This window comes from Lynx canadensis, chromosome B2, assembly GCF_007474595.2.
Source record: "Lynx canadensis isolate LIC74 chromosome B2, mLynCan4.pri.v2, whole genome shotgun sequence".
NCBI lineage: Eukaryota > Metazoa > Chordata > Mammalia > Carnivora > Felidae > Lynx > Lynx canadensis.
In genome coordinates this window covers 101,768,016-101,784,338 of record NC_044307.1, presented here as the reverse complement: position 1 = coordinate 101,784,338, position 16,323 = coordinate 101,768,016, and the positions used below count along the sequence as shown (strand labels likewise).

Sequence of the window (16,323 nt, the reverse complement as noted above, 5' to 3'; positions counted from 1 at the left end):
TCTAGGAAAGAAACGCCAAGATCCTGAACTAAACAGTGGTTTGGGGAACAAGGGGAAAACTCATGTTGGTAAACATTTCAGAGCTAGAGTATAAACTCTACGAGGTAGCAGCATCCGAAGGGTGGCAGGATGTGGGAACTGTCTAACCCAGGTGGAGGCAATGAGGGGCACATTGTGTATAGAGAATTTTAAAACAATAATAAAACTTGCTGAACCACAGTCTGCTTTTCATTATCCCCATGTGCCAGCATTTCTAAACAATGTCAATGACAAAATTCTCCTCCCTCAAAAAAAAAAAAAAATCTTTTGTTGTCTAAGTTCTACACAGTTACTGTGGTTACCGTTGAGTTTTAATACTATAACAAATATGTAAGCTTCAAATTAGCACATTCCGGTTAGTTAATCTTTAATAAACATTGCATTCTACACAGAAATTAATTCGGGGAACTTCCAGTCCTACAGTCCCCCTGATACAGATGGAGGTGTTAGTTTAGAGAATAAGTTTACAACAGTTCAGAATTGTGTAAGGCCCTTTCTGACTTGGGATTCTAACCTCTGTGGCACTCCATCTGTCTCCAGTTAAACCATGGATTTGAGATAAACAATGATAGCACAATGGTTGTGAGAAGAAAGAGACAGAACTTGGGTACTTAACTTGGGTTCTCATTCTGTGTGCAAACCATTTTCTGATCCTTGCCAAGTCCATTCTTTTGGAAGCATTTCCAAAAATTACATTACTGCAAAATATATTGATAAAATTTAAAACTATCAGCCCATTACTTTTTCCTTTTCTGTTCTATATCTTAATCTGAGATATAAGAAGAGACGTAGATTGGGGAGAGGATATAATAATGTTACTATGGGACACATTCAAGTCCACGTGCCTATAGAACTACAGATGCACTTGGAAACAAGAGTGTGACATATAAGAGTGAGATCAGGGATATGTAGAGGGACCCGGGAGTCACCAGAATATAGATGGAGAATGAAACTGTGGGAGAGGTTGACATCACAAAGTGTGTAGATGGAAAAGAGGGATCCGGAGGCTATTCCTGGAGAACATCAACAGTGTGGAGGCAGCAGAGGAAGCGGGACAGCACTTCCTTCCTACCGCTCCACCCCCACCCCCCTCCAAAATACTAAGATAAGCAGCAGAAAAACCCAAAGACAGGATTGTCCTGGAAACCAAGAGAAGGGAGAACTTCATGGTGGGAATTTTAGCCAGGTGAAGTACTAGAAGGAGAACAAGTAAGACTGGAAAAGCAAAGCCACCAAGACATCAACCAACAGCTCTGACAGCTCTGCCCTGGCTCCTCTGACAGCTCTTTAGTGGCACAATGCAGACAGAAGTCAGACAAATAGAGGCACGGGTGGGCACAAAGAAAGCAGAGCCAGTGTGATTGAATTCTCTCTCACACATGAAGTTTGGCTGAGCGAACGAGGAGGAAAATGAAAGGGAGGTAGGGCTGAGGGAAGGTGTTCTTAGAATATGAGCCAGTGCTAGGAATTTACCCAAGGGATACAGGAGTAATGATGCATAGGGGCACTTGTACCCCAATGTTTATAGCAGCACTCTCAACAATAGCCAAATTATGGGAAGAGTCTAAATGTCCTTCAACTGACAAATGGATAAAGAAATTGTGGTTTATATACACAATGGAGTACTATGTGGCAATGAGAAAGAATGAAAAATGGCCCTTTGTAGCAACATGGATGGAACTGGAGAGTGTGATGCTAAGTGAAATAAGCCATACAGAGAAAGACAGATACCATATGTTTTCACTCTTATGTGGATCCTGAGAAACTTAACAGAAGACCATGGGGGAGGGGAAGAAAAAGAAAAAAAAAAAAGAGGTTAGAGAGGGAGAGAGCCAAAGCATAAGAGACTCTTAAAAACTGAGAACAAACTGAGGGTTGATGGGGGGTGGGAGGGAGGGGAGGGTGTGGGTGATGGGTATCGAGGAGGGTACCTTTTGGGATGAGCACTGGGTGTTGTATGGAAACCAATTTGACAATAAATTTCATATTAAAAAAAAAGGCATATGAGCCACAAGGAAGAAACTGCTCATCCAACACAGAACCCAGCACCTAATGGTGCTCTGCCTCTCCTCACCCCTGTAGGTGCAAATTGATGGATGGTGTGCGAGAGAAGGAGGCCAGATGATAGCACAGGGTCAGGTGGATGGGTCCCAGAGCACAGGGAGAGGGCTAATCTATTCTACTATGAGGAGTGCTATCTCCACTGAGATGAGCAGAGGAAATTAGAATGAGTCAAGATAAAGATGAATTTCGAGAAGAAAAATAGATAGTATGAGATTTTCTGCCCAATGACCTCTATTTTGTCATTGAAAGAGGAGGTAAGATTATCTCCTGAGAATTAATGAGTACAGTAGAGGTTTGGGATATATTTCTCCTTTCCTACTAATCTGCAATAGCATTTTTTTCAGTGATGCATAAACCCATGAGGAGAAGCATAAGGAAAGAAAAACAGGACTCTATTCCCCTTCGGCTTTGCGTCTTGAGTGATCCAGGGTGAGGGTAGCACTGAAATACTAGGGGGTACCTCATGACAGAAGGGGTACATTTACTAGCAAAGGAAACTGATGGAACACCCCAACCAGTCAACTGCCCAAGGAAGCACGACTGCCTTCCCTGGGTGCACTGAGAGGAAGCCACGACAAGTTTACAGACAATTAAGTCTCCCAACTCCTTGTGAAAAGAAAAGGCAATTTAGTCAGACATTTGCAGATGTCTGTGGGCCATTAAATGGTGATGACCAAATTGGAATGTCTATACAGAGCACTTAACTCAGTGCCTGGTGTCGGTCAATAAATATTAGCTGTTATTATTCAAAAAACCCAGTTGAGGATGACCGAAATGCCTGTCATCTCACAACATTGATTCCTGCCAAGTGGCGAAAGACTCACATAAAAATCCCCTAAATGCCTGTAACTCTGAAGTCATTTCTCTCTACTTGTTCTTATAGCCCTTGTACGCCACATCTCTTCCTTTCTTGGAAATGTGTCCATGGCATTTGCTCCAGTAAATTAAATAAAACTGAGTCAGTTTTCAGATATAAAAAAAAGTCTGGCAAAGGTTATGTTGTGTAACTGTAGCTTGGAAGGCGAGGAGTGAAAAGAACAAGCCAGTTACATGAGATGATGTGAGGAGAACCCAGAGCAGAAAGCCAGATGTTTAGCAGATTTTTTTTCAAGAAAATCAAAGGAAAAAAGGCAACACTAATGCTCCATTATGTTATATAAGTGCAATCTCTACTATAAATGAGCAACTTAAAAAGCATTTAAAGTAACTTTTCAAGGAGACAATTAAAGAAATTTTCATCAGTATTAATGAACATAATCATCCCCAAATCCAACACTTCAAAAAGAAAATCTTTAGGGCTTTAGGGCTCTAAACTTTCTTGTTTGATCCTTTTTAGTTATACAACTAAAGAGAGCCAAGTGTGATAAGTACTTCATCACAGCCTGAGTCTGTTGGTATCTACAGTCCTAACAACATTTGATCAAGTGTACAGTTTGGGAAAGTTATTTGAAATCTTTGGGTGGAGCACTGGTTTCCCTGCCCAAGAGAACGCTCACAAGGTCCATAAAAAGTGCTGAGAAATAGCCACACTAATGCGATGTAAATGCCACGCTAAATACCTCTCCACTTCACAGAATTAAAGGACCTGGCTTACCCGTGGTCAAGACGGCTCTGTGCTTTTCAGAATTCCTCAGACCCTAAATCCTTGTCTCTATTTCACTGGTGATTAAATGGAGAGCTGGAGTGTTTTGCAAGCCGGCCAGTGCATGGCCGATACGGGTCCTGAGCAACAGGCATGAAGGCAGCTCTAAGAGCCAACTAGGAGACGCTAGCACCATAGTTTGTGTTTCGCGATGCCCTCGCTGTATTATGCCAATCATAAGAAGAAATGCCTTTCAACTGGATAAACCTCTGAAGAATGTTGAAACCGCTTTCCTAATCAAGCTATGGTGAAATCACTGTCAAAATCTAAAAATTAACTTCACCTATTAAAAATGTGGGGAATTTCAATTACGCAAACAAGCGCTTCAAGAGGCCCAAGGGAGGATACGTGGGTAATTCTGTCCACATTCGAGTAAAATCAATCAAGAAGTCAACTTCTTGCTAGCTGTAGCACATTGCATGATGCCTTTAACATATTTTGGCACTTTGATATAGTTTGGTGTATGAACAACCGGGACGTGTTAAGCCCTACCTGAAAAATCATAGAGCTAAAAGTTACCAATAGCTTACCCCAGGACTGCCTTCCATCCCGGATACTTTACCTTTTATTTTTATAGACACAGAAAAAAGGTACTGTGAGATGCCTACCTATGTAATAAATTCACATGTTTTCAGAAGTGGCTCCTCCCCAGCAAAGGCTAAGTCAATGTTTTTGAATAGGTGTTGCCCATTTATTTTAATCATCCCCGTTAGAAGAGCTCTGAATACAGATTCTTAAGCCTGCCCAAGTTTTAAGCAGATGGAAGTCAGCATTTTGCAACATGCGTAGACTCAGAGTAAAGGCACAAAGTTTTGGCTCCTAAGTGAGCATAATATTCAATGTTAAAGTGACTTTTAATAATCGCTTTAAAAAAATGGAACTCACCAAAACTAAGAGTAGAGCTAAAATCGTTGTTGCCTAGAAACAAGGAGAAAAGTGGATTCATTATATACATACAAAAACCCAAGCAGAAAGATAATTGAATGTGGGCTCTTAAATTTGAAGAATACTAATTTGGAAGGTAGCAATGACTCTGGGCACAAGTGAATGAATTCAGAGAGGTTTTTGGTTTGGGGTGTTTTTTTTTAAATGCTTTCTACATTGAGCCTCAGTAAATTAAAGCAAAAGCTGATGAATCAGAATTCTAAAAGTCTAATTCAGAAGACAAGACGAATCGGTATTTGTAAAATGTTTGTAAATCCTTGATTGAAGACACAAAGACAATTTCTACAGTGCCCCCCTCCACCCCGTCCATGGTTTAGCTTTCTGTGGTTTCAGTTACTTGAAGTCAACCTCCGTCCAGAGGCAGATGATCCCCCTTCTGATGTATTGTCAGGTTAATAGTAGCCTAACGCTAGGTCACAATACTTACATCATTCTCCTCACTTCATCTCATCATGTACGCATGTTTTCATGTCACATCATCACAAAAGAAGACAGGTGAATACAGTACAATAAAATATTTTGAGAGAGAGAGAGAGATCACATTCACATAACTATTATTACAGTATGTCATTATAATTGTTTTTTATTGTTATTGTGAAATCTTACTGTACTTAATTTATAAATTAGATTTTATCACAGGTATGTATGTATCAGAAAAAACATAATGTGTACAGGGTTCATTCAGGACTATCTGTGATTTCAGGCATCTACTGAGGGTCTTGGAGTGTATCCCCCACAGATAAGGTGGGGACTACCATATTATAGGTCAGATCTTACTAGAACAGGCACAGGGCTGTAGAGTATGCTCTTTGTAATGGAATTCTATTATAATTAATCCACGGTCATTTGCTAGAGCTGATTTCTCTCCAAGGGTGATCTCAAGATGTGTCTCACAGCAGATGACAACTTCAGACTCCTAAATTTGATCAATTTTTGTCGTTTTAATGGGTGGTTGGGGACCTCAGATTGCTAGAGAGTGCTATTTGAGCATTTAAATTATTTAGTCAATCAGGGTTTTCAACAGAAATTCTGAAGGTTCTAGAGATTCAATATCTATGCATATGTGGTGACTTTGGGCCAATTAGCTCCTCTGTGACAATATTTGGAAAACACAGTGAGATTTTTGTGAACGTTTTTAACCTAAAATGGTATTACTTAGCTTGAGTTTGCTACACCCAAGGGATACAGACTGGACAATACCTCAAAAAAGCCTGATTTCAGAATCTTAAGAAAATTCAAAAAATGTTCTGTATGATGACAATATTGTCAGTTTAAGTCATTGCTCTCAAGGGACTTCTTCATAGGAGAATAAAAATTATCAAGCAGCTATATAAGTGTTACCTCTTTGTTAAGAAATAGTCTTACTTTAGGGGCGCCTGGGTGGCGCAGTCGGTTAAGCGTCCGACTTCAGCCAGGTCACGATCTCGCGGTCCGGGAGTTCGAGCCCCGCGTCGGGCTCTGGGCTGATGGCTCAGAGCCTGGAGCCTGTTTCCGATTCTGTGTCTCCCTCTTTCTCTGCCCCTCCCCCGTTCATGCTCTGTCTCTCTCTCTGTCCCAAAAATAAATAAACATTGAAAAAAAAAATTAAAAAAAAAAAAAAAAAGAAATAGTCTTACTTTGCTATAATATTAACTTATGAAATGATTAATATTATGATTGTACGATGGACCTGTGGAAATAATGCTTTCTGCAATGATATCAACATATACTGCCATTCCCAGTTCCTTTAAATATATGTGGCATGTGGTTATACTAATTTCTTCTTAAAGTTCCATCCAACTTCTATAAATGTAAAATTTGTCAAATATACGTACATTGATTTTTACTCAAAGCAAGACATCATACTAATGATAACAAAGTAATCAAATGGTAATCTTCACTATTATTCTTTGAAGACAGAGGTAAATGTTATTGATTGATCTAATCAGTATTCAAGCGAGACAAGCTGTAATAATATAGTAGCTAATAATGGAGAGCTGTAGAAAGTCTCCAAGTGATTTAGTGGAAAGTAATTTGTCAAAATGACAACTGGGCTGAAGTAAATTGCTTAAAGAGTAGATATTCCCATTCAATAGTTTTCATATATTAATAACTATATATTTTAAGCATGTATCTATTTTGTAAGATTTTTTTTCTGGAGTTTAAAGAAAAGGTTGTACATTTTTATCCTTTTAAACCTGCTTTGAACTGTTTGTAGCAGCAAAAGTTTGGAAATAACCAAAATGTCCAACAAAAGGGGTTTGGTTAATATATATTAATGGTATACCAGATGATTAGGAGCTCAAACCCAGGAGTCAAACAAATGATCTAAATCCTAGGTCCACCATTTCTCATCTGTGTCACTTGGTCTGTATCACAAATCCCATAAGCTACAGAGACTCATCTGTAAAATGTGGGTGACAGCTATTACCTTCATAGGGCTATTGTGGGGTAAAATGAGAGAAGTATACAACATGATCAATGCAGTAATATTTATGTTCAATTAATTAAAGGTTCAATTAAATTTTTCTTTTCTTTCTTTCTTTCTTTCTTTCTTTCTTTCTTTCTTTCTTTCATCTTTCTCTTTTGTTTTTATGAGAAGCAGCATGTTATAATAGAGAAAGAACAAGATTTGGATCAATCTGAACTCCTTATAAAGCCGTGTGACATCGGATACATTTTTCATCTTCTCTGACCCTCAGTTCATTTCTAAAATGCAGATACTTTTACCTAATGCACAGAGTTGTTACAAAGAGCAAATGTCATAATATGGATGAAGCTCTTATCATAATATTTGGTATATAGACCCTCAATGAATAACAGCTACACTACAATTATCTTCATTCTTATCATCATTATCCTTGTTATTATTATTAATTTTTTAAGGCCTTGGCACCATCCCAGGCAGTATAAATCCTCTGAATGCTCTCAGATCAGCCACCCATGTGTTCATATAGTTGTATGCTATCGGTCAGGTCTTCTCGTGTGGGCAAAAGTGTTCAGTATGGCATCTAAAAATTGATTGTAAGACTTCTCTTGCCCAAACACACACATATATACATAAACACCATCTTTGTTTAATAAATTTTGGAGAACATTCCAAAAGAAATCAGGCAGACATTTGTTTTCTCTGTGGGAAGACCACTCAGCTTTCAAAGGTCTCGAAATAACACAGGTCTTACAATCACTAAGCCAAGAGATTGTTAACCAGAAACCAAACTAAAAATAACTCTACTTTCATTCCTAAAATTATCTACCTTTTAATATTATAACGAAGGTCAATTTCGCCAGTTTTTACAGAATTTCAAGACAGTTAGTACAAATTAACAGAACTTTCTGGAGCCATGACAGAACATTTCTACATAAAAGGAACAACATTTTACAGCTCTTCCTTGAGGACATTCAAACTTCTCTTGAACCACTTAAGAATTTACCATTCCAAGAAATCCTCTAAGATTCTACAACACAAAGGGTCCAAGGTAGCCAGTGCATGTGGTAGTGACATCAGAAGCTCCCAATGAATGCCCAGGGCTTCCATTAGCCTATATGGTGCCTTTACACAAATTTAAAATGGTGCCTCCCCTCAGGATAGACGAATTAGAAAATATAATCTTTCAGGTAAACAAGGCCCTACAGGAAAGAAGCTGGCTGGGTTTCTACCCAACCCCACCCTCCCGGCAGGGGGCCAAATGACTGCCCCACATGACCCTATCCCTGCCTCCCTTTTTCTTCCTATCTCCCACAGTTTAAGAGACTGGAGCCAAGTCAATTTCACACAAGGTCAGAGCCTTAGCCTGGGGAGTGGATAAGTGGATAATGACAGACTCTCTGGGTGAAGTCACCTCCTAAACTTGGCACAACATAAAGATTTCATTTGGCACGTCCAGTCTGGGCAGTGGCTGCCTGGACTGTGTCGAAAAAGACTGGAGACCAAATCCAGCCCTAGTTGGGAGCAGTGAGTCTATTAGCAGCATAAACCATTGGTTTCCAACAGCACATATGCTTCAGATTTCCTATCTTGGGCCAAACAATTTAAGTCACAAATATTCACTGAGCAATTAACATGTACAAGGCACTATGAGGGACGTTGTAGAGCAATCCTTTCAAACCTGGTCACCCTTTGGAATCTTCAGGGGACTTTTTTTTTTTAAATTTAAATCCAAGTTATTTAATATATAGTGCAGTAATAATTTCAGGAATAGAATTTAGTGATTCATCATTTACATATAACACCCCGCGCTCATCCCAACAAGTGTCCTCCTTAATGCCCCTCACCCCTTCAGCCTTTCCCCCCACCCAACACCCTACCAGCAACCCTCAGTTTGTTCTCTGCATTTAAGAGTGTCTTATGGTTTGTCTCCCTCTCTGTTTTTATCTCATTTTTGCTCCCCTTCCCTTATGTTCATCTGTTTTGTATCTTACATTCCACATGTGAGTGAAGTCCTATGATGTTTGTCTTTCTCTGACTGACTTATTTCATTTAGCACAATACACTCTAGTCCCATCCACATCGTTGCAAATGGCAAGATTTCATTCTTTTTGATGGCTGAGTAGTATTCCAGTTATATCTAGATAGATAGATAGATAGATAGATAGATAGATAGATAGATAGCACATCTTCTTTATCCATTCATCAGTTGATGGATTTTTGGACTCTTTCCATACTTTGGCTATTGTCAATAGTGCTTCTTACCCTAGAACACTAATTACCAGATTCTTGTAATTTTTCAATAAATCTAAAGCTATTCTAACTTTACCAGCAGAATTTACCAAAACTGTTTATTGCTATTGTTATTTGGGTTTTTTTTTATGTTGTGTAATTTTATTTTTGTTTTTTTGTTTTTTTTCTTTTATTGTTTTTTTTATTCCAGAATAATTAACATAGAGTGTTATGTTAGTTTCAGGTGTATAATACAGTGATTCAACTATTTTTGTTTTTAAAACATGAGTGTCTTGATTTAGCTAGGGCCTCAAGGACATAAGGGATTAGCTACCATCATATACAAACTGATGCATTTATTCAGGGCAAATCTTAATTTTCTTTGCCTTCTTCAGGAAAAAGAGCTGCAGAAGTGCCCAAAAGGCTTGAACTAATATCAGTTGAGAGCACCTTCACTGAAACTTGATGCTTTGGGCCAGAGGAAGGTCCTACTACAGTTGATGATACAAGTAGATCTTCTCATGTTCTGTTTCCAGGCATCACTACCAGACTCCCTACCATCATAACATGCTTTTCTCCTCCTAATGCACCTCTAGTCTCTGCCCCACTCACTGGGACTCATAGAAACTCATAAGGATCAGAATGGTGGTCACAGGGGCTGGGGAATAGGGGAAATGGGGAGAGGTTGGTCAAAGGGTGCAAATTTCCAGTTACAAGATTATCAAGTTCTGGATACCTAATGTGCTGCCCAATGAGTGTAGTTAATAATACCGTATCAGACGCTTGAAAGTTGCTGAGAGAGTAAATCTTAAATTTTCTAATCACAGAAAAAGAAATGGTAATTAGGTGGCATGATGGCTGTGTTATCTAAAGCTATGGTGGTAATCATTTTGCAATGGATACATGTATGAAATCAGATGGTCTAAATGAAACGCTTCTTGCCACAGTTTTAGCACCTTTCTCTCTCTATTGTTCCTTGTGGAATTGAGAAAAACCACAAACTCTCCATTATAAATTATAAATTGGCTCCCTCTCAGTCTTACTTTCTCTCACTTAGAAAAATGGAATTTCTGCTTTTCTTCATGGACAAGTGTCATTATGCCCTATTAAACTTCCTCCCAATTGAATATATTAGATTTTAGTTTTGGGATCCCAACTGGTGGTGTTTTTATACTGTGAACAGTGTCTAGTGGTTCTTTCTTTACAGACAAAAAAGCAAGAGGAAATGGGCTTGCATAGCAGTCAGAGGGACTTCAGCCAGATATAATGAAAAATTTCCTGGTGGCCAAGATAGTACAAACTACAATGAGTCAATGAAATGGGGCGTGGGGGGAAGGGTGATGTGAAATCTCCTACTCTGTAAGTTTGTGGAAACAACCCAGATGCTTATCTGTCTGGAATTCTTTAGAAGTAAATCTGTCTGATGGGCAGGGAGTGGACTTCCACGTCCACAATGCCATTGCTGCCTTGCATCATCAAGGCATCCTGAAGAAACATAAAAGACATAGTCACAATTCCAATCACATAAATAAGGAAAAAAATCTTACAAAGCTTCTCAACTGGGGCATGAGTGACATTGGTGGGAGGGTAATTCATCATTGTGCAGGTTGACTCGTGCAGCACAAGGTGGTTTAACGTCACCACAACCCACTTAGCACCTCTGGGTCTAAGGATTTGGCCACTAGAATGAAGGAAAATAATGTGTTCCTCGCAGAGCTGCTTGGATAAAAGGAATCTCTGTCACCCACACAGGACCTGACAAGTGTAAGAACTCATTAACTTCCCTACTCCTCCCTTTAAAATTTTAGGATCTGAAGAGATAGATTTTTTTTTTTTTTAAAGAGCCCAGGCATAAAAGACACATCCCTAAGCTGTTATACTATAGCCAGTAATTTGTGATACTATAAGTCTTTATTTATAGGGAACCTAAAGCAACTTCTCACCTTGACTGATTGTCAGAGTTTTGTTTTGTTTCGTTTTGTTAGAAAACATTAGAAAATTTCTTTCTCCTTTACTGTTACCTAAAATCTCCTTATTCTTCCTTACAATATTAGGACAGTGTTAAAGGTGTTCCTATGCTTCCGAACAGTTTTTAAAAAGGAGGGGGAGGGAAGATAGCAAAGAAAATTGGACATACATCACTGAATGGCAGTGTAAATAGTTTATTCTGGTACATTTTGTAAAGAAATATTTAGATAGCTGAATAATCATCTCCCCTATTCTTCACAGAAAGCATTGACCAAAATAGGTCTTTTCAATAAAGCACATGTTTTTTGTTGTGTCTGTTTCAGAAATGTGGTGCCGGATTCTTTCTCGCCCAGTCGGGAGCATGTATGCCCTGTGACTGCAACGGGAATTCCAACGAGTGCTTGGATGGCTCTGGATTCTGTATGGTAGGTCGGGGGCACCTATCACTTTTCAGACATTTCCTTGGCCTTCTGTTTCTTAAGTGGGGATAAAATATTCTTCCTGGACCTTTGAGCTACCTAGGAAAGAGCTAATCAAGCTCTCTTTTTATCCTTCACCTTTTCCTGTAAAACACTTCATAGAAACTGCTTACGATTGTAAGTGGCCATCAAGGCATATGTGTGACTGTACATAGTCCTCCTGAAGGGTGACTGACTGACCACCCTTGGCAGCTGGTTTCTTCCCGGAGGCCAATGGTGAAGAGACTGAAAACAATACACGGCGGGGGAAACCATCCATCCAAATTCCTCTGTAATAGTATAGTTTGCCATATGTTTGGCTTCACTCCACCTAAACCAGGAGAATAAAACAGTTGTTTCATATAGCATAGTTCACAGCTTAAGATAGTCAGGTCTACAGATCAAAATTTGTTTAAAATAAAAAGGCCTGAGCCAAATAGCTAATAAAAACGAAAGCTCTGGCCTTGTGGTCTTTGTAATTCTGTGTTTCAGCCCCGAGAGGACTATTTTTCCCCTTAACTGGAGTGAATCCCTGAATTCCCCAGTTAACTCTTCTTCAGTGAAGTATCATAGAGACTCATGGAGGAGACAAGACAAGCCTTCTCGCAAAAAGTGCTTGCCACATCTTTTCTATTCTCACTGAATGGACTGGCAACTTTGTGAAAATGGCTACCGAAATATTTACCAGAAATGGCTTTAGGAGAAGTCCCAGGAGGCATTTTGAAAGTCTTATGCCCCAAGATCATGTTTTCCATCAGGAGCTGTACCACACGGCCGGAAAATCAGATTCTTCAGGATCCTCTGAGGCAGAAGAGACTTTCCAAAATTGCAAGAGTATTTTTGCATAAGCTACAAGAATTCTTAATTAAGTACACCCTGTTTCCCTCAAAATTAGTATAATTATCCCTGTTAAGCAGATCATTTTGATTACAAGTGGCCTCTGAGGTATGCACATGGAGGTGTGATTTTACCCACTGTAAATGCATTACATTAAGATGCAAATTAGAACATTTCATCTACTTGGAACCTAGCAGTTGCCATTTTTCTAGAGACAGAGAGTATGTAGTGGCAAACACTGGGTACTGCCGTCTCTCTGTAGTATTTGTTCAGTCCTGGTGTTTCTGTCTTCCCCTTCCCCCCATCTTTTTAATAACCGTTACATCCAGGATGTCCTCTGTAGCCGTGTAGGCACACGCAGCTGCCAAAACCTGCCCCTTTCTAATGCTTCCATCTCCGGTTTCCTGTTATTTTAATCCCAGTGACATTTGAAAAGAAAATCCCATGGATGCACTTGAACCAATGATGTACATCTCTGATGATTTGACCAAGTAGAGGCTCTTTGCCATCTGGCTTATTAAAATAGAAGGCGATAGGGACGGGTAGGCCCCGTCAGCTGCTGTCAGGCAGCCAGTAAGATGGAACACTGAAGTAAAAGGACAAAAAGGACCATCCTGCTAGTGCCTGCGAAGAGCTATGACAAAGCCACTCTTCCTGACGATGACGTTGTCAGAAAAGGCACTGTCATGGCTTCATCTCTGACCTAGACGTGAGCCTCCGAAAGGGACAGTCATCACGTGACTCCTTCAGGGCTTCTGGGCGTCCGAAGTTCCAATAAAAGTTTGGGAATGGGATAGGGGGTAAGTTTTTATACGCCTGCTCAAGGAAGCTGCCAATCTTCCCGCCGTTACTTTGCTCCAAGACAGAACATTTGAAAAAGAAAGAAAGAAATAGCCGTCCTACCCCACCCGGAAGGAAATAGCTTTCTTCCCTGAAGTAATATGTGCTGGATGTAGCAAACAAACAAAACAACAATACAGACCTAGACTACATGAAATTCAAAGTGAAAATCACCCACAACCTTATCCCACAGAGCTAAATGTATATATGTATATCTATACACATATATATTCTTATAAATTTCATTTGGAAAGACAGAAAAAAAAAGGAAGTAACTTGTATTTAATTGAACGTAAGTAGTGAGCAGAGAGGCTTGCCCATATAGTAACGATATGTTGTCATTTAGATGGCAAATATATTGTCAACGGTGTCCCACTGGAATCAAACTCAGATTTTTCTGTTTCCCTTGGCAGCCCCTTCTGGCCTCCTGGCCGAGCAGTGCCAGATTTTAGGCTCCTTCCCTGTAGCTCCTTCAGTTCACCCAGTTGTCAGGGCACCAGACAAGAAGCAGTGGCCTGGAGGAACACTTCCTCGCAGCCGACTGTGGGCCCGAGTTTCAATCAGTTCTCACTGCTTAACAGCCTCACTCATTTCCCCCATCTTCCATACACAGCCAAAAATAAACGGCCTTCTTTTATTTCATCTTGTTTCATTTTGTTCTTAGTTCGAAGGCTTGTAATGCCTCTGCCTTGCCCGCCCCCCCCCGTTGTTTCTGATTCTTCCCCCATTCCAACGTCCATTTTTAATTTGACCTCATCTTTTACAGACTAATCTTAAGGAACTAAGCCATTTGACAATAGAATATAGAGTAGACAAAGTTATGCTACCATTTTAGATATAGCAAAGGAGCTTAGAGATGTCTCCACAAGAGGGATGCTAACGCTTCAAATGCAGGAAAGTGGCTAAGTGAAAAGTGAAAAGTGAATGAAATCCAACATATGTTGGATGTTTCCAAAAAGCCACCTTGCATCTTATCAGAACTAGAATGCATTGGGAAGGGTTCTCAGCTGAGTCAGCCAGGTGAGGCCCCAGGTACTCCAGTGAACATGGCAGACTCTCTAGAAAGGCTCCAGAAGGAAGCATGAGAAAGGAATTAAGGAAAAGAAACATGTGGAAGCAGACAGATAGCTGGTGGTAGGAATGCTCAGTTTCTAATAACCCATATTTTATCCCAAGTCTATAAACTAGGCCCAGAGAACTAAGAAGAAACCATGGCTAAGGCCAGTTCCCATCCAATAAGTTGTCTCATCATTAGAGAAAGCCAGGCGCCCACTGACCAGAACTAGACGGAAGAAAATCTGACTTGAAGTTCACCACTGACACAGCGCTCCTTAGGTTCCTTTTGATTAAGGATCGGTTCGTCTATTGATTTCATCTATCCATTTAACAAAAAAAGTGTTTTACTTGAGCACCACCTATGTGTAGACACTGGGTTGGGTTGAAGGACTGTCCAGACAGAAGCACCCACTCGAAAATGCTGGTGGACATGACCAATATAATAAAGCTCAAGGTATGAGGACCATGGGAGCTTTAGAAACACACACAGAAACCCCTATCTGTTCAGTGGCAATCAAATGAAAAATTAAAAATAATACAGGGTCTGTGCCAGCATTGCAAGAAAAACATTTTTTGTAAATCTGAATGAAAATATTCAGATTTCAAACCAGAGAACTGCACAAATATAATTGAAATCTAAAGAGACACTGTCAAGCTGTTAAGTATTTATATCTGGCTAGTGGAGACATGGATGGATTTTTATTTTCTTCTTTTCACTTTATAATATGCCTCCCGAAATTTTCTGCAACTGCCTATAGTAATTTTATAGTTAAAAAGATTGATATTCAAATGGACTTCTACCCCACCCTAAGCATAATGGAGAAAGAGAAGTAATCCAATATATTGAAGGTTAATGAATTTTTTATTACTCTCAAAGCCTAATTAAAACTTCATTCAGGAAAGCAAAGATATTGCATCTCTAATTTCTGCAGATACTAGCATTTTTCTCATGCTTTTCAAACCCTCCTTTATTATGTGTGTAAGACAGAAATCAACCAATGTAAGTTCCTGTAAGACTAAATATGTGTGGTTAATAAACCAGCACATTCATTAGATGTCCCAGAGCAAGAAAAAATTCAGTTATAGAGACTTCTTTTTCCTGTCTTATTTCCAACTACAAAGTTGGTATCTAGATCGAGTGCATAATTCTTACAACAAAATTTTGACAATTTTCCAATATGTTGCAAACTTGGAAAACCCCCAAATTTTGCAATAGTGATGGATTTGGTACTATGCTAACTGAAGCTTAGCAGAGTCTACAGAATCTGAAAGAAAGTCAGAAAATTGCATGTCCAAAGAATTCAGAGTTCTCTGTTGCTTTGCGGCCAGTCGTGTAAGAATATAATGGGAACTGACTGCAAATAAGTTCTCCATATATTGTTCGAGTTTCTTCTTCCAACCCTGAATGTGTTCCTCTTCTGATATTCCCCTTCTCAATTAACTACCGTATCATTCTGCCAGACCCTCATGCTAAGATGTCCCAGATGCTTCCTCGGCTTCCTTTTCCACTTCCCCAACATTCAACCTGGAAGAAAGCCTCTCCTCTTCTCTGCCATCCCACTGCCTTAATTCACGTCCACAGCATCGCTCCCTGACCGCTGCCATGGCTCCCCAACTACTCATCATGCCTTGCTCCAGACTTACCTTCCCCTAACCAGCAATGGAGACATCCTTCCACCTAGTCAAGGCATTCTCCTTTCTAAAATCTTTCAGGAATTTCTACTCCAGCCCCACTGAGCTTCTCACTACCACCAAAATTAACTCTGTACGAGCACCCCCTGAGTCTGAACTTGTGTTCACCTGCTCTCTACCTGGGATTCCTTGCTTATCCTTCG

General features: G+C 39.8%; 1 protein-coding gene across 2 annotated transcripts in view; it reads left to right on the top strand.

Annotated features, from left to right (window-relative positions):
* Positions 1-16,323, top strand: part of LAMA4 (laminin subunit alpha 4) — a 142,895-nt gene that overhangs the window by 24,665 nt on the left and 101,907 nt on the right. For both annotated transcript variants that reach the window (XM_030316187.1, XM_030316188.1), the window contains exon 2: positions 11,621-11,722. In XM_030316187.1, coding sequence (XP_030172047.1) covers positions 11,621-11,722 — 102 coding nt within the window. The remainder of the gene's footprint in view (positions 1-11,620; positions 11,723-16,323) is intronic.